Source organism: Molothrus aeneus, chromosome 17 (genome assembly GCF_037042795.1).
Source record: "Molothrus aeneus isolate 106 chromosome 17, BPBGC_Maene_1.0, whole genome shotgun sequence".
Classification (NCBI taxonomy): domain Eukaryota; kingdom Metazoa; phylum Chordata; class Aves; order Passeriformes; family Icteridae; genus Molothrus; species Molothrus aeneus.
Genome location: NC_089662.1, coordinates 2,748,145 through 2,764,646, shown reverse-complemented (window position 1 = coordinate 2,764,646; position 16,502 = coordinate 2,748,145). Strand labels below are relative to the sequence as shown.

The following is a 16,502-nucleotide window of genomic DNA, read 5'->3' as shown; positions in this document are numbered from 1 at the left end:
CTGCTTAAAACAGGAAATAAAAAGGCCCAATAGCAGCATCTGCAGAGTGTTTTTCAGTCCCTGCCTGCTGTTTCCTGTCTGCATTCGGGTGGGTCTAGGGCAGAGGATGTGCCTGGAGCAGTGTGACAGAGGCTGTGGGCAAAGAGCAGTGGGGGTTAGAACCGTTGGCAAAGAGCTGGGAAATAGCAGGAATTAATGGCTTGCTCATTTTCATATTCTCAAATCTGGGCCAGAGGGGATGAACAGTCCCCTCCAGAGCTGAGTCAGCACCATCCTGCAGCTCCTAGAGAAGCGAACCCCCTTTCAAGCACAGTGTCTTTGGTCTTGCAGAGCTGCTGGAACTGTGGCCGCAAGGCCAGCGAGACGTGCAGCGGCTGCAACATCGCCCGCTACTGCGGCTCCTTCTGCCAGCACAAGGACTGGGAGAGGCACCACCGCATCTGTGGGCAAGGCCTGCACGGCCAGAGCAAGCCCCTGGCACTGCCCACGGGCCGGGTGGCAGCAGCAGCCAAGAGCCTGGATGGCATCCCCAGCCCAGCCCTGGAGAAGAGCTCGGCCACCACCTCGCGCTCCTCCACGCCGGCGTCCGTGACAGCCATAGACACCAACGGGCTCTAGGAGGGAGGCTTGGCTTCACTCCACTGGATGAGTTCCCTGGGGGTTTTTAAAGCTGAAAAAGCCCCTGCAGCAACTGTTATCACTTGATATATTTGACACATCGGGGCACCGACACTCCGGCCTTGCCCTCTCATCCTGCCTTTTCCTTTGTGGCTCGTGGACTGGGGTGAGCCTCGCCTGCAGCATCTCCCTGCTCCTCTCAGGGGGACACCAGAGCAGTGTCAGGACCTGGGGGACACTGGGCACCCACTCAGGGGACCTGGACTATGGGGAGAGCACTGGCACATGCCAGAGGTGCTGAGAGTGTGGTGCCCAAGCAGGGAGCCCTGTCCTTGTGGCATGCTCAGACTCACTTCCCGAGGTGCCAGAGCCACCACTGCCTCCTCCTTCCACCTTTCCTCCATCATTTCCATGTTTGTTCCCTGCTCCCAGGCAGCTGTGCCTCAGGTGGCTGTGTGGGCCGGTTGTTGCTGTGAACAGACCAGAGCCAATTTCCCAGCGGGAGCATCTCATCCTCTGTGGATGGCAAAAGCTGAGCCCACTTCTCCTGCCTCCAGGCTGGCAGCTGAGGGTTGCAGAGAGGGAGGAGGGGATTTGTCTGCTCTGAAACAAGAGGCAGTGGCAGGGAGGTAGTGCTGGATGGCCTGGATTTCATCCCAGTCTGTGGTGAGACAGACAGTTGGGTGTTTCCTGGGTGGGGCCTGTGCTGGGGGAACACGTGCACAGCAGATCTGGGCTGGCTGCAGGTGCCCTTTCCACCTGGGGGCAGTTGTTTTGTTTTTTCACTGCCTGGAAGCTGCTGGTTTGTGAGTTCCTGCTGTTGTTTTTGAGCCCAGAGATCCTCGCTGGTGCAAGGGGTTGTTTACAGCCTGTGCTCTCCACTCACACTGCTAAAAGAAAGGCAGGACTGGGTGTCCTGTGTGGATTTTTATCCCCTGCTCCAGGGGATTCCTGCAGTGCTGCATCCAGAGATGCCCAGGGATGTGCATCCACCTTCAGAGATGGTCCTGAAACCCCAGGATCAGAGGATCTCAAAACCAGAGGATCACGAGGTCCCAGGGGAATGGGGCCAGCCTGGGGAGCTCTGTCCATCCCAGAGTCCCTGCTGTGGGGTGGAAGAAGGGACTGGGGGCCCCCAGGGCAGTGCAGGCTGTGGCAGCACAGCCCTGCAGCAGGGCTGGCCAGGAGTGTCACACAGGGTGGCAGTGGCACAGCCCGTGGCAGGGAGGGGATGTGCCCTCCAGGAGCTGCTCCCAACTCCCACAGGGGCTCTAGAAATCCTCCTCTTCAGGAAAGCCATGTTTGGGACTGTGTGTGTGCCACTGCTGGGCTGGAGCCCAATGAGGCAAGTCATTCCCTAATTATTTCTGATCACTTTTTCAATGGGAGGCCAATAATGAGCTGTAATGGGTTGTCACAGGGGTGAGTGGGGAACCTGCTGCTCCAGGCCTGGCCCCTTGGGAAGCTGCTCTTGTGGCATGGAGCTGGTCTGCAAGGTTTTGTTAAAAAGCCACAAGGTCTCCTGGTGTTGAAGTGAACCCCACAGCTCCAGTGGCCCTGGGGATGTGTCCCTGTGTCCCCAGGAGTTGGTGCTGGAGCACACTGGCATTGAGGCAGCTCCCAGGGGGGTGGCACTGGAGCCACCCTGACCTGCAGCAGCCCATCCTGGGGCTGGCAGGAAGGGATTTTCTGCCCTAAGGGGCACTTTTGGAACAGCCTCAGGTCAATCCCAGGTCCCCTCCTCACCTGCTCATGCTGTGGGTGAGTGGTGGCAGTGCCAGGCTGGGGTGGGGTGGGGGAGCAGGGCAGGGCTGGGAGGAATTGCTTGTAAATAGATTGTCTTCCATAATTCTCATGCAACTTTGATGGCTGTGTATTAAAATTAACCCCAGTGTAAATGAATGAAATACTAACAGTCATGATTAGAATGATTGCTTCTTTCCTTTTTTGTTGTTTTTTTTTAAAAGATGGAATGATAAATGTGAACTTGGGGAGTGGGAAGACATTGGGTTAAGGTTTCTATTTTTTTTTTTTTTGACATTTAATTCTGTAATAGAAATTTGTTACTTCATTCCTGTGCATAACTTATTTAATGTCCTGTATAAAGGAACCCAAACTGTTACAGATGTATTTAGTTTGTTCTACTCAAAAGTAGTCAATAAAAAGACTATATTCATCCTCCAGCTCCCCTTCTCTCTGGGAAGGGGCAGAGGTTTTCAGCAGTGCTCAGGCAGCTCTTGGGGTTTTTGGGGGATGCTGCCACACCCTGGGCTTTTAGGGACAGAAATTGCCTCCCCTGTGGTGGTGATGCTCTGGGCAAAGCCTGGGAGCATGTGAGGCAGAGCTGGAGTTCAGCCCTATCCTCAGTGATTCCTTTGGCTTTATAGCTCAGTGTGTTGTTTTCTGAGCTTTGTATAAATGATCTTGTTTTATGTGAGCACAGAGCAGCCTGCAGGGTGCTGTCCCAGCTGGCTGCCACTGCCAGCCCTGTGCCCCCCAGGGATGCCCCCTGCCCACACCTTGGCTTGAACAGAGCATTTTGATCTCCAGGCTGCTGCAAGCATTAATCCAGTGGTGAAAAAACCCCAAAACTGAGGGGTGAACCCTACATGGGGCTGGGGAGGCAGCTCAGGAATCCCAAACCAGGGCCTGCTGCAGGGCTGCCTCTGTCTGACCCCCCTGGCAGTGCCCTGGCACAGCCTGTCCCTTCCTGATGGTGCTGCTGTGGCTGCACCATCCCTGCAGCCCTTGTTTGTCATCCCAGGGCCAGGAGTGTGGCCCTGCAGCTGCCCCTGCCCAGGGCTGAGCCACTTCTGCTGCCCCATGGTCCCAGCAAATCCTGGCTTTGGCCAGGGCAAGCAGCAGGGATTGGTAATCAGACAAACAATGGGGGGCTTGGGGATGGGGACAGGGACAGGCTCTGCCCCCCACCCCTCATTTGTGTCTGTGTGCTGAGCCTGCCCCGGGCTGGGCTGGCAGGGGCAGCTGCTGTCCCTCCAAGCAGGAGCTTCCCTGCTCCCTGCAGGTTCCTCCTGCCATCAGCCAGGCCAGCCCCTGGCACCCCAACCCAGGCAGCTCCTGCTGGAGCAAAACAAACACCCCAAAACCCTGTGAGCCCTGGGTCAGAGCCACCCAGCACAGCCTGTTTGGGGTCCCCAGGAGGGAGCTGCACCCCAGGTAATGGTTCTGCTGGAGCAGCACCCACAGGGACTGGGAGAGGAGCCTGGGGTGGCAGCAGGTGCTGGGTGGGTGAGCACTGGGGCTGCAGCCACCCCTGTGCCACACTGGTGCTGAGGACAGGCAGGGCACAAGGATGATGTTCTCCAGGCCAGGATGGGTGGCTGGTTGTGGGAATCTGACCAATCTCATGGCTGCTGCTCAGCTCTAATCACAGTTCTGCTGTGTCTGAGGCCTGCCTTTTGCAGCTTTCCCCAAACCCTCTGATTTGATAGATTCCCACAGCTGGTGTCCCTCCTGTCCCCTGTGCCATCCCACTCCCTCCACACTGCCTGTGACAATGCATTTTTTCCCAGCTCAGCAGAGGCTCTGCTGCTGCAGCACCACCAAGGAAAGCCCCAGAGCCACCCTGGAGCAGGTGGGATCTGCCCCAGCCTTCCCCCCTCACTTATTCCCCCAGCCCAGACCCCTCCCCACTGCCTCAGCTCCACTCCTGGCACCACTGCCCGGTGCCAAGGCTGGGTTTGGGAGCTGAGCAGGGACTGGAGCCTCTCTGGGATGTGCTGGGGACAGGTTCAGCCATGGGCACAGCTGCTGGGGCACAAAGCCAGCCCCAAAGGCACATGCTGCCAGCGTGGCAGGCCATGCGCAGGTACACCTTGCCAGAAGCACTTCAGAAAATATTTTTCCCCTATAAAACACTCTTGCCAATCCATATCAGGCCACCTGGCTCCCTGGGCTGGATGTCACAGCTGGCCAGTGCTGTGTCCCTGCCCACCCCTGGGCAGCTCAGAGCCAGGAGGAAGAGGAGCTGAGTGCAAGAGGGACTGAAGGCCCCCCCTGGGATGCTCCCCCAGGGGCAGGGCTGCCACCCCACCCAGAGCCCCCCCAGGCAGCTCAGACACCGGCTTGGGAGCAGGAGAAATAAATAAATTAACATGAAAAGAGCAAAACACTGGCAGGGCCGAGGGCAGGCAGCCCCCGCTGGCCACAGGAGGGAATGGAGGGACAGGGAGGTGACAGAGGTGACAAAGGCTGTGCCCACGTCCTCCCGCATGCTGATGGTGTCCTGGAGACGCTGCCCCGGGTCAGTTGTTGTTCATGATCCACCAGGAAGCTGGGAAGAGAGGGAAAGCAGGGAGCTGAGGGCAGTGTGAGACTGGGAATGGGGATTTGGGGTGGCAGAGATGGGACCTGTGGGTCCCTAAAGCACCCACCCCCACCCTGGGCAGGGAGCCTGAGAGGGGTGAGCCCCTGGCACTGTGGCAATTCCTGCAGGAGAACACTGGGAATGTGGTCAGTGGCACTGGCAACTCAGGAGCAGCAGGGTTCAGTCCAAATTAATCCATCTTTTATGGACTATTATTTTCCAAGACCCTGAAGTGATCCCTGAAAGCAAACTGGGGCTGAATTTGGTTCCCAGTCCCCACAGCTGGGTACCCTGGGAATGTCCCCACAGCTGGTCCCATTTCCATGGGTACCCTGGGAATGTCCCCACAGCTGGTCCCATTTCCAAGGGTACCCTGGGAATGGCACATTCCCTGTGCTGGCCTCCCCCTGGCCCAGCTGGGCTGGAACCCCTGGCCCTGAGCTGGGAGCAGCAGCACTTTGCAGAGCAGCTTCAGGGCTCAGGAGAAACACAAAATGAGGCACCAGCTGTATTGGGGCCAGGACTCAGCTCATCTGCTACCTGGGCAGTGTCCCTGCTCCTGGCTGTCACCACCCTTGGGCAGGGGACAGAGCCCAGCTCACACAGCCAGACCTGCTGGGGACAACAGGTCTCACCCTGAGGCTTGAAGAAGCTCATTTAGGTAACCCCAAAGCCATTTTGTGCTCTGGAGGGAGCCCCAGTGCCCGCTCCTGCCCTGTGCAGCCCATCAGAGCAGGACTGGGGCAGCCTCACCTGGGAACAGCATGGTGGTCAGCAGCTCTGGGGACTCCAGCAGGCTGAGGATGGACTGCTGGAAAGTCTTGCTGCAGCTGGACTGCAAATGGCTGTAAAGCAGGGTGTGGGGTCAGGGGGATGTGGTGCCAGGGCCCTGTGCCCACACAGAGCAGCTTCTGCACCCCCAGCACCAGCCCCTGCTCCCCAAAGCCTTTCTGGGTGTGTTCAGCCCTGTGAGCTGCAGCTGTGCCCCAGGGCACACAGGGCAGGGCAGGGGGACAGGCTGGGCAAGGGAAGGGAGCAGAGGGCTCACCCCGTGTGAGCCCCCCAGCCCTCACATGGGCACTGCCCCACCTTCTCCACGAGGTCACGTCCTGCCAGAACTCGTACAGGATGAAGCAGGCCTCGTCAGTCAGCTTGCAGGCAGAGACACTGTGGGGACAGAGGGACCCTGAGCCCTGGGCAGGCTGGCATGGCCCTGGCATGGCCCTGGCACGGCCCTGGCACGGCCCTGGCACGGCCTTGGCACAGCCCTGGCACGGCCCTGGCACGGCCCTGGCACAGCAGGGCATTGCTGTGCCCATCACTCTCCCCACAAGGCTCCCAAAGCACAGTTTGGGTGCATTCCCAGCTCCAGAGGATCCCAAACCCAAATCCTGCTCCACAGTTCCTGGGTCCAGGAGGCAGAGGAGCTGTACAGCTCTCACACAGCTCTTTGCTGCTGCCCAGGAGCCAGCACCTTCTGTGGTTTATTATTTCTTACTGTATTTTATTATTTCTTACCGTGTTTTATTATTTCTTACTCCTCCCCAGCACTGCCACAGCTCATCCTTCCAGCCCCTTGGAGCAGGTTGGTGTCACCCTTCACACGGGGGGAAACTGAGGCACGGGGGCAGGAGCTGGGCCCACAGCACAGACCCCCAGCTCTCTGCCCCCACAGTGATAATTCCACATTCCCTGGAGAGGCTGGGGCTGCTGGGGGAGGCAGCCAGGGCTCCCTGCAGTGCTGGGGTGCAGGGCCAGGGGAAGCAGCTGTGCTGGGCAGCAGCAGCAGCAATTCCAGCTGAGGCCAAGCCTTTCCTGCAGCTGCTGGAGGGGGCCAAGCCCGGGGGGACAGCACAGAATGTCACCCAGCAGCTCTGGGGCTGTGTGCCCTGCCCCACACGGGGCTCTGTGATGCCCTGCAGGGACCCAGCCCCATGGAATGTCCCCAGGCTCAGCTCCAGCTTTGTGCTCCCATGGAGAGCCAGCCCACACAACAGCACCCTGCTGCCTCCACAAATAACCCTGATGAGAGAAAAAAAACATCCATTCCAAAGGAAAACCCTCCCATTCTCTCCACCACACGTGTCACAGCCAGCATCTTCCTTTTGTTTGGACTGAAAATGTGAATTTGTGCTGTTGAAAGTGAAGAGCTGAGGAAGGACACTTGAAATGGGAACAGCAGGAACATTCCCTGCTGGAGGCAGCCTGGAGTGTCCCGTGGGACAGGGGAGGGAGCAGCTGTGCCATCAGGGCCAGCCTGGCACTGCCATGGCCCTGCAGGGCTCTGGGGCAGCCTTGGCCTCCCCAGGGGCAGCTTCCCACAGGCTCTCCATCAACCAGAACGCTGCAGGAGCCCTGCCCTTGACCTTCCCACTGCTGCTGAGTCCTGCAGCGCTGCAGGAGCTCCTGCATTCACCCACAGGAAAGCACCACAGCCACAAAGCCCCCACTCCTCCGCAGGCACTGGTTCTTACTGGGAACACCTGCAGCAGATGGGACGGCACTGGGGGCACACTGCCTGCCAGGTCCCAGCCCAGCCTCGCCCACAAAACACCCCACACACACCCTTGTGTCCCCCGAGGGGCAAAAACCCGCATTTCTGGGGGGGAACCCCCCAAAACACGCCCAAAATAGCCCGAAAGCAAAGCCCCCACTCACTGCAGGCAGCTGCTGTGGCCGGCCGTGCCCTCGGTGTAGGAGCGGACCGCCCGCCGGAACTGCTCGATGCTGCTCGTGGCCACCGAGATCTGCCTCTTGGCCACCAGGATGTGCTGCCAGGGACAGCACGGGGTCAGGGGCTGTCCCCTCCCGCCCCCTGCTCCCCCCCGGTGCCACCGCAGCGCTGGGGACAGCGGGGACACCAAGCGCTGCTGCCCACCTGGACAGGAGATGCTGCAGATCCCCCCAGAAAGGGGCTCGGGGACCCCTCCCCTGGCTCTGTGGGCACCCTCGGGGCTGGCAGGGGGCACTGCCCGGGGCTGGCAGGGACACGGGGGAGCTGCACTTGTCCCCTGGATGGACCCAGCCCGGGAGCCCAGGCTGCTCCATCAGCGGGGAACAGCAGAGCTGCCAGGATGGACAGCGGGGGACAGGGGGCACTGCACACCAGGGACAGGGACAGGGACAGAGATGGGGATGGGGATGGGGACAGGGACAGGGACAGGGACAGGGAAATAACAGGGGCAGGGACAGGGACAGGGATGGGGACAGGGATGGGGACAGGGATGGGGACGGGGATGGGGATGGGGATGGGGATGGGGATGGGGACAGGAAAATGACAGGGACAGGGACAGGGGCAGGGACGAGGATGGGGACAGGGACAGGGAAATGACAGAGGCAGGGACAGGGACTCACTGCATCCTGTCCCTTGCACATGGCTTCCTCCTTCAGCGGCTCCAGGCGGGGGCTCTGCATTAGCAACAGGGAAAAACAAGATTTACCAGGAAAACCAGAATTACTGGGATAAACCAGAGTCACTGGGATAAACCAGAGTTACTGGGATAAACCAGAATTACTGGGATAAACCAGAGTCACTGGGAGGGCTCTGCAGCAGGAGTGGCCCGGGGACAGCTGGGGACCACCCCAGGGACACTCCCTGTGGCACCTGGGCAGAGCAGGCTGTGCCCTGCACACCTGTGGGGTCAATGGGCCTGGGGAAGTCCTCAGCCCCCCGGGGAAGGCAGGACAGGGTCATCAGAGCTGGGGGCAAGGGCATGCAGGGCTGGGGCAGCTCTGTGACAATGCCAGGGCTGGAGAGGGCGTGCTGGCACTGATGGGAGGGGGGTCCCAGCACTGACGTGGCCGTGCCCAGGCGTGGGGCAGCCCCAGCACCCCCTGGGCACACACCTTGCACTCCAGCTTCTCAATGAGCTGCTGGAGCCTGTTGATCTGAGCCATCCACTGGCTGTTGTCTTCGACACAAACGCCTGCAGGGCAAAGGGCACAGAGGTGTCACCCAAAACAGCTCAGTTTTGTCACAGCCAAAGCTTGCTTAAGACCCAAACACCACAAAATCTTCTAAACCTCTCATCCAAAAAACTTAATTTTTTTTCTACTGGCCAAGAGACACAGCATCCCCCAGAAGCTCCAGCTGGCACCTGGGTGAGATGCTCCAGGCTCCATCCTGGAGGAGCCCTCACTGCCCAGTGCTGCTGGAGATGTGGCACTTGGGCATACAGTTTAGAAGTGGCCTTGGTAGTGCTGGGGGAATGGCTGGACTCAACGTTGGAGATCTTTTCCCACCTTACTGTGATTCTGTGCTGGTCCCACACCCCCTCCAGGCTCCAGCAGGACACAAAGAACTGAGGAACAGCAGGTACCTGTTGTCAGCATCCCAGAGTAGGGGTCTGTTGGGGACAGACAGACGTTCTTCTGTCCCCTGCGCCCACAGCGCCTCCCTGCCCTCAGGCCAACCGAAGTCTCCGACTTCTTGATCTCCTTTCTGGAATTAAAACAAAAAAAATCAAAAGGAGGGGTTGAAGCCATTCCTAGAGGTGTCAGCTCAGCACTGGGCTGGGAAAAGGGCTCCTGGCTCTCTGTCCCAGTGAGGAGCGGGACTGGGGACAGAGGCTGGGCATGTTCCACCCGGTACCTCTTGTGTTCCACCCGGTACCTCTCCCATCCCATCCCATCCCATCCCATCCCATCCCATCCCATCCCATCCCATCCCATCCCATCCCATCCCACCCCAGTACCTCTCCCATCCCATCCTGTCCCATCCCATCCCATCCCATCCCGGTACCTCTCCCATCCCATCCTGGTACTGCTCCCATTCCCATCCCCGTACATCTCCCATCCCACCCTGTTCCACCACTCCCATTCCACCCTGATACCTCTCCTGCCCCAGTACTTCTCCCATCCCACCCTGGTACCTCTCCTGTCCTACCCTGGAACCTCTCGTGTCCCACCCCAGTACCTCTCTTCTCCCATCCCATCCCATCCCATCCCATCCCATCCCATCCCATCCCATCCCATCCCATCCCATCCCATCCCATCCCATCCCATCCCGGTACCTCTCCCGTCCCGCCTGCTCCTCCACGGTGTCCACAGCGCACTCGAGGGACGCCTGCAGGGACTGCAGCTGGTGCATGGTTTCCCGCAGCAGGAACCGTGTCAGGAACTGCTCCATCTTGGAGGCTGTCTCGTACCTCTGGGGAGAGGGGACAGGATCTGTCAGATCTGCCTCTGTGCAGGGGCAGCAGAGCCATATTTAAGGGGCTGTCCCTTAAATAAAGCAAACGAGGTTTATTTTTTATCAAATTTTAATTATCCCCACAAGTGACACTTGGGGGTAGAAGTGAGGCTGTGGGGCAGAAGAACCCCCGGGCTGCATTGCTGTGAGATCACAGCAGGGCACACAGCCATGGTTCCATGGGCACTCCTGCCCAGCACCCACAGCCCAGCCCTGCCAGCCCTGGTCCAGCACTGCCAGCTCCAGGAGGGCACATGGACACGAGCCACAAGGTCAGGGTCACTGTCAGGGACAGCCCCCAGCCCCAGGGAGGGCCCCACAGCATCCCCTGTGCCCCCTGCTCACACACTGCTCTGCTCACTGCAGGGCTTGGGGACAAGGCTGGGAGCCTGTGGTGGCCCCTGGGTGCTGGCAGCTCCTCCAGGGACCCCCCCAGCACTGGCAGGCCCAGGCAGGGCTGGCTTTGTGCCCTCTCTGCCCAGGGAAACAGTGCCAGCCTGTCTGCTCCCATGAGACACTCCCTGAGGAATTTCTGATGGGTGATGTAAAAGTGCATCCAGAGGGGCATGTGAGACGCTTGGGGGAGAACAAATCACAGAATCACAGAATCACAGAATCACAGAATCACAGAATCACAGAATCACAGAATCACAGAATAATGAGGTTGGAAAAGACCTCTAAGATCATTGAGTCCAGCCTATGCCCTAACACCTCAACCAAACTATAGCACCCAGTGCCATGGCCAGTGTTTTTTTAAACACACCCAGAGATGGTGATTCTACCACCTCCCTGGGAAGAGCATTCCAGTATTTATTATTCTTTTGGTGAAAAATTTCTTCCTAATATCCAACCTACACCTTCCCTGACCTAGCTTGAGACTGTGTCCTCTGAAGGGTCACCTGGCCTGGAGAGTGCCCAAAGAACAGGTCAAGAGGCACACCATGCCACAGGGGCAGGTCTGGGAGGCACAGAGAGCCAGGGAAGGGCCTGGGCACACACAGAGGCACCCCAAACTCCTGCCCTTCTCTGCCAGCTGGGATCACAGATCCTCTCAGCTCCTCTCCATGTGCTATGGGCTCTGCTGGCAGCAGCATTCACAGAATCTGTGGATGTTAAGGGATTGGAATGGACCTCAGAGATCATCCAGTTCCAATCCCCCTCTGCCATGGCAGGGACACCTCCCACTGTCCCAGGCTGCTCCAAGCCCTGTCCAGCCTGGCCTTGGGCACTGCCAGGGATCCAGGGGCAGCCCCAGCTGCTCTGGGCACCCTGTGCCAGGGCCTCCCCACCCTCACGGTAAGGAACTTCCTGCATTTAATATCCAGCATAAATTTCTCCTCCTTCAGTTTGATCCCATTCCCCTTGTCCTGTCACTGCAGTTCCTGACAAAGAATCCTCTCCTGCTTCCCTGTAGCCCCTTCACACCCTGGGAAGGTGCTGGGAGGTCTCCACACAACCTTCTCTCCTCCAGCCTCAACAGCCCCAACCCTCTCAGCCTGTCTCCAGAGGGGAGGTGCTCCAGTACCCTCAGAAACTCTGTGGCCTCCTCAGGAATGGTTCCAACAGTTCCATGTCCTTCTTGTGCTGGAGATGCCAGAACTGTGCACAGTATTCCAAATGGGGTCTCACAAGAGCAGAGTAGATGAGCAGAGTCACCTCCTTTGACCTTCTGGCCCCTCTCCCTCAGATACAGCCCAGGATTTGGTCCAACCACTCAACCTCCCTGTCCAGTGTTCCCTTGCTTCCTTAAAACCACCTCAAGTTCTCTCCTTGCACTGTCAGAGAACCTCAGGGGATGGAGACAGGGAGGGATGCCCAGCGAGATAGGGAGTGAGGAGGGACAAACCCAGACACCTCTAGAGCAGACACTGTTGTCCCCCAGAGGGGCAGAGCAGGCACCTGAGCCTGCTTTGCCCTCACCAGACCCCTCCTGTCCTGCTGCAGGCTGTTCCTCCATGCCTGTTATCCCTGTGGAGCACCAGCCATGCTGAAGCCCGCGGTGGTCATCGACAGCGGCAGCCGCTTCACCCGGGGCGGCTTTGCAGGCCAGGAGCAGCCCCAGTGCGTGCTGAGGACACTGCTGCCCTGCAGCCTGGGCACCCCCTGGGACCCCTGGCAGCCCTGCAGCCTGGGCACCCCCTGGCAGCCCTGCCCCGGCACGGAGAGCCCACAGTGCTCGGCCCCGCGGCGCTGCCCGCTCAAGTACGGCCTGGTTGAGGACTGGGACGGCATGAGAACCCTGTGGGACCACCTGTTCTGCTGCTGCCTCAAAGTGTCCCCAGAGGAGCACCCGGTGCTGCTGGCCGAGTCCCCGTCCTGCCCTGGCACTGCCCGGGCCAAGGCGGCCGAGGTGCTGATCGAGGGCCTGGGGGTGCCCGCGCTGCACCTGGCCAACACCGGGTTCCTGTCACTCTGCGCCCACGGCAGGGTCACTGGGCTGGCCGTGGAGGCTGGGGCAGGCCTGTCCCATGTCACCTCCGTCTGGGAGGGCCAGACCCTGAGGAAGGGCACCCGCAGCCTGGGGGTGGCCGGGGATCACCTGTCCAGGCACCTGCACCAGCTGCTGCAGCAGCAGAGCCACACGGAGCCCTCAGCGCTGCAGGCCCTGACGAAGAAGGTGCTGACCCGGCTGAAGGAGCAGTGCTGCTACGTGTCCTTGGACTACGAGGGAGACCTCCAGGAGGAGGGATCCCATCATCCAGCCAGATTCCAGACCCCTGACGGGCACTGGATCACCCTGGGCAAGGAGCGTTTCTGCTGCCCCGAGCCGCTGTTCCGGCCCGAGCTGCTGCAGCTCAGCAGCCCCGGGCTGCACCAGCTGGCCTGGCAGAGCCTGCAGGCCGTGCCTCAGCAGGCCAGGAGACATGTGCTGGGCAACATCGTGCTCTCAGGGGGCTCCTCCATGTTCCCTGGCTTTCCTGAGAGGATGTGCTTGGAGCTGAACCTGCTGTTCCGAGGAGCAGGTGTGCACGTCGAGGTGCTGGCCAGCCCCAGGAGGGCCACGGCAGCCTGGGCTGGGGGCTCCATGGCAGCCTCGCTCACCTCCTTCCAGCACACCTGGATGACAAAGGGAGAGTACCAGGAGCACGGGGCCCAGTATGTGCACACAAAATTCCAGTAAAGAGGTGGCAGCCATCCCCTGTGTCACTGCAGGAGTGCACACAAAATTCCAGTAGAGAGGTGGCAGCCATCCCCTGTGTCACTGCAGGAGTGCACACAAAATTGCAGCAGAGAGGTGGCAGCCATCCCACTGTGTCACTGAAACACTGCCCTGCCCCTGGGGCAGCTGCAGCAGTGCCTGAGTGGCTCCTGTGCTGCTGCAGGGGTGCAAAGTCAATAAAATGCCCCAGAAGAAGCAAAGTGCTTTTCACTGACACTCCAGGTTATTTCCTGTCTAATAAGAGTGTGTCCCATCGGGGTGGAAAACAATTGTGGCTCATGCTGGGGATCCAGGCCATGCTGACTGCCTGGTCTGGGTATATTTAGGCAATCCTAATGCTCCAGGCTGCATTTCCCAGCTGGAATGGGAGGGACCTTTTCCAGCTGTCAGCACTGCAGGACCCCCAAAGGGAGCCACAGGTGTGGGAGGAAGGAGCTGAGCAGGGCAAGGTCCACAGAGCACCTGCATTGCAGCCACTCCCTGCAGGAGGCGATTCCTCACCTGGCACAGGGAACAGGTCAGCACTGGCTGGGGAAGATGAGCTGAATACCAGGGAACTGCTTTCACTCCTTCAGTTTTGGTCTAAAGGTCATTTGGTGCTGCAGGGAGCCGATTCAGCTCCCTGAGCAGGCATTTCCTCCCCTGGCACTGCCTGCCTGAACTGACTCAGCTGGGCAGATGACTAGAAAGGGATCAGAGGTGGTGAAGGAAGCAGCTGGAGAGCACAGCCCAGCTGTCACAGCAGACTGCTGTCCCCATGGCCAGCCCCGTGCCAGCTCCCCAAGGGACACAGAAACCACAGGAGTCACTGTGAGCTCTGAGAGAGACAGGAGCAGCAGTGGGAGGGCGAGGAAGGAGCCTCCACGTGATGCAGGAGGGCTGGCTGCTCCCCAGGAGCATCCACCAGGAGAAATCCACCCCTTTCCTGGACACAGACAAGGCTGGAGCAGCATCCCTGCCCTCCCTGTGTGTCCTCGTGTGACCCCAAGGCTGCAGCACCCAGAGCTGCCCTCACCCCCCCCAGGCTCCATGAACCATGTCCAAAATAATGTCCAGCAATGCCACCCCATCACTGGGGTCAAATATTTCCAATTCCTGCTGTGTTTCTCTCCAGCACGCTGAGGATCTGGAATTCCAGAAGCTCTGCACAGAAGGATTTCCTTGTAACCCTTCCACTGCTGGTGCCAAAGAAAGGGAGCAGTGGGGAGGCTCCTGAGCCCCTCGTGGTTCTCTGGTTGCTCTGTGCCAGTCCAGGAGCTGTGCCTGGATGGGAAAGGAGGGGAAGGGAAGGGAATGGAAGAGAAGGGGAGAGAGTGGAGAGGATGGATGCTCATCCCCCAAGCTCTGGGCTCATGCTGGAGCCAGCAAAGGATGGTCACAGCCCCCTACCCCCAGCACTAGGGGCCAGGGGGATGGGGGTTTCATCCCTGCTGGAAAATGAATCTCATTTTCCTGCCTCAGGAAGAGGATGGCAGCCACACTGACAAGATGCAGCCACAGCAAACTGAGTTCCAGCTCTGCATCTCCAGCCTCTCCCAGCCAAGCATCCCACGTGTTCCCACAAATCCTTCTGTGCCCACAACCCCAAAAATGGAGAGCCCAGGGCTGGGGATCCCTGCCCACCGTTCCCCTCCTCATCTCAGGGTGTGCAGGCACTGAAAGCTCTCCCAGCACTGCCTCTCTGTGCCTGCCCAGCTCCTGCCAGCCTGGACCCACTCCCTGCTTGAAGGGAAACAAAGACACTCCAGCCTCCCCAGGACACACCTGGAGGGAGAGAGTGCCCAGGGGGCACAGCAGGAACATTATTCACCCACCACAGAGCCCTGCACAGTCTGTTCTGATGCCTCAGGTTTAGCTTTTATATTTCTCAGATTCTGTGCTGCTTTAATGTGTAATTCTGAGCTTCATATCAGAGCAGGGAGACAAAACAATTCCTGCTCCAGCTGGGCACCAAGGACAAATGATCCAAATCTCAGCCCCAAGAGCACAAACCCCGTGGGCTGGAGAGAGAAAAACAAGCAGGGTGGGACTGGATGGGCTAAAGCTGGAATGGGACAATGAACTGCAAGATGCAAATGGAGCAGAACTGATCCCAGGGACAGACCCCGTGCCCGGCCGTGCATTTTGGGGCCATTTTGGTTCATTTTGGGTGCAGCCCTGGCTGGGCTCTGGTGCTGCCCAAGGTGGATCCATGGAGGAGATCCTTTGAATAAATCCCTGCTTTATTCTTTAGCTCTGTCCAGCCTCTGCTCTAGGGCAGCCCTCACAAGGCACCAATTTCAGTGCCCAAAATCCAAACCCAAGCCCTGTCATGCCTCTGGCACCTCCCAGGGCCCTTCCCCCAGCATCAGCCAAATGAGGTGTGCTCCCATCTCTGAGGTGTCCTTCCAGCCTGGGCACACAAACACTTCCCCTACCCTGGGGCTTGGAGGCTTCTCCCCAAGCACATCACTCCCCTTCCTGTGGGAATTTATTTAGGTTAGTAATTTTATTTTTAGGGGGTACTGGGCTAGTACAATTGCACTACAAACCTGAGTTTCTGTATATACGTGATGGGGAGTAACATTTAATTATGGAATTTTTTTAGTACTGAAACTCAGTACAAAATTTTATTGTTAAAGTAGAATATTGTTATTGTACTGTTAAAAATAAAATAAAAATTTTTAAAACACCTCTCAGTTGCCCCATCTCTGGGTCAGAAAAGAGCATAATCTGGCACCTTCCCAGGGCTAGGTTCTGGGAGAAGCACCAACCCTTCATCCCAGCACTCCTCATCCTCTCAGCTCCCACCCTGAATGCCCCAAGCCCCACATCCCCCATGGATGGAGTTTTATGGCAGGGACAGAGCTGCTCTCACCAACAGCACATTCCACCTGCCCTGAGCCCCACAGCTCACCCAGGGCAGCCCCTGCACCCTGAGAGGAACAGCAGATTTATGTTTCCAAACAAGCTGTGGGTCTGCTGGTAGATAAACAATGAAAGAAACAATGGGAAGGATTCCACTGATTCATGAATGGAAGAAGATATTTGCCTTTACAAATAAACTTTAGGTTTGCTGATAAATGAAATTGAATATTGAAAGATGAAAGAAACAATGGAGAAGAAAATCCCCTAAATTCCATAAGAATTAAAAATTAAAAGGGAGGGTTATACATTAGAGGGAAATCTTTGGTATCAGGAGTTCTGGGAAATCTGTACCTCCCAAG

General features: G+C 58.4%; 3 protein-coding genes across 8 annotated transcripts in view; 2 read left to right on the top strand and 1 right to left on the bottom strand.

The window, feature by feature from the left end:
• The window catches only part of CBFA2T2 (CBFA2/RUNX1 partner transcriptional co-repressor 2), a 61,730-nt gene extending 58,929 nt beyond the window's left edge, over positions 1 to 2,801 (top strand). For all 6 annotated transcript variants that reach the window (XM_066561542.1, XM_066561540.1, XM_066561538.1 and 3 more), the window contains one exon: positions 331 to 2,801. In XM_066561542.1, the coding sequence (XP_066417639.1) occupies positions 331 to 618 (288 nt within the window). In that variant the 3' untranslated portion in view covers positions 619 to 2,801. The remainder of the gene's footprint in view (positions 1 to 330) is intronic.
• Positions 2,802 to 4,704: 1,903 nt separating this feature from the next.
• The window catches only part of NECAB3 (N-terminal EF-hand calcium binding protein 3), a 32,461-nt gene continuing 20,663 nt past the window's right edge, over positions 4,705 to 16,502 (bottom strand). Inside the window, exons 6-13 of the mRNA XM_066561763.1 lie at positions 9,958 to 10,094; positions 9,265 to 9,386; positions 8,792 to 8,871; positions 8,300 to 8,353; positions 7,604 to 7,716; positions 6,035 to 6,112; positions 5,699 to 5,790; positions 4,705 to 4,912 (exon numbers count right to left, since the gene is read on the bottom strand). Coding sequence (XP_066417860.1) covers positions 4,884 to 4,912; positions 5,699 to 5,790; positions 6,035 to 6,112; positions 7,604 to 7,716; positions 8,300 to 8,353; positions 8,792 to 8,871; positions 9,265 to 9,386; positions 9,958 to 10,094 — 705 coding nt within the window. The 3' untranslated portion in view covers positions 4,705 to 4,883. The remainder of the gene's footprint in view (positions 4,913 to 5,698; positions 5,791 to 6,034; positions 6,113 to 7,603; positions 7,717 to 8,299; positions 8,354 to 8,791; positions 8,872 to 9,264; positions 9,387 to 9,957; positions 10,095 to 16,502) is intronic.
• Positions 12,121 to 13,257, top strand: ACTL10 (actin like 10). The gene has a single exon (XM_066561288.1). The coding sequence runs from the start codon at positions 12,121 to 12,123 to the stop codon at positions 13,255 to 13,257; it is 1,137 nt and encodes a 378-aa protein (XP_066417385.1).

Bases quoted from the DNA above. Each gene is read 5' to 3' on its own strand.
- ACTL10 (XM_066561288.1), top strand. From the start codon at position 12,121: ATGCTGAAGCCCGCGGTGGTCATCGACAGCGGCAGCCGCTTCACCCGG.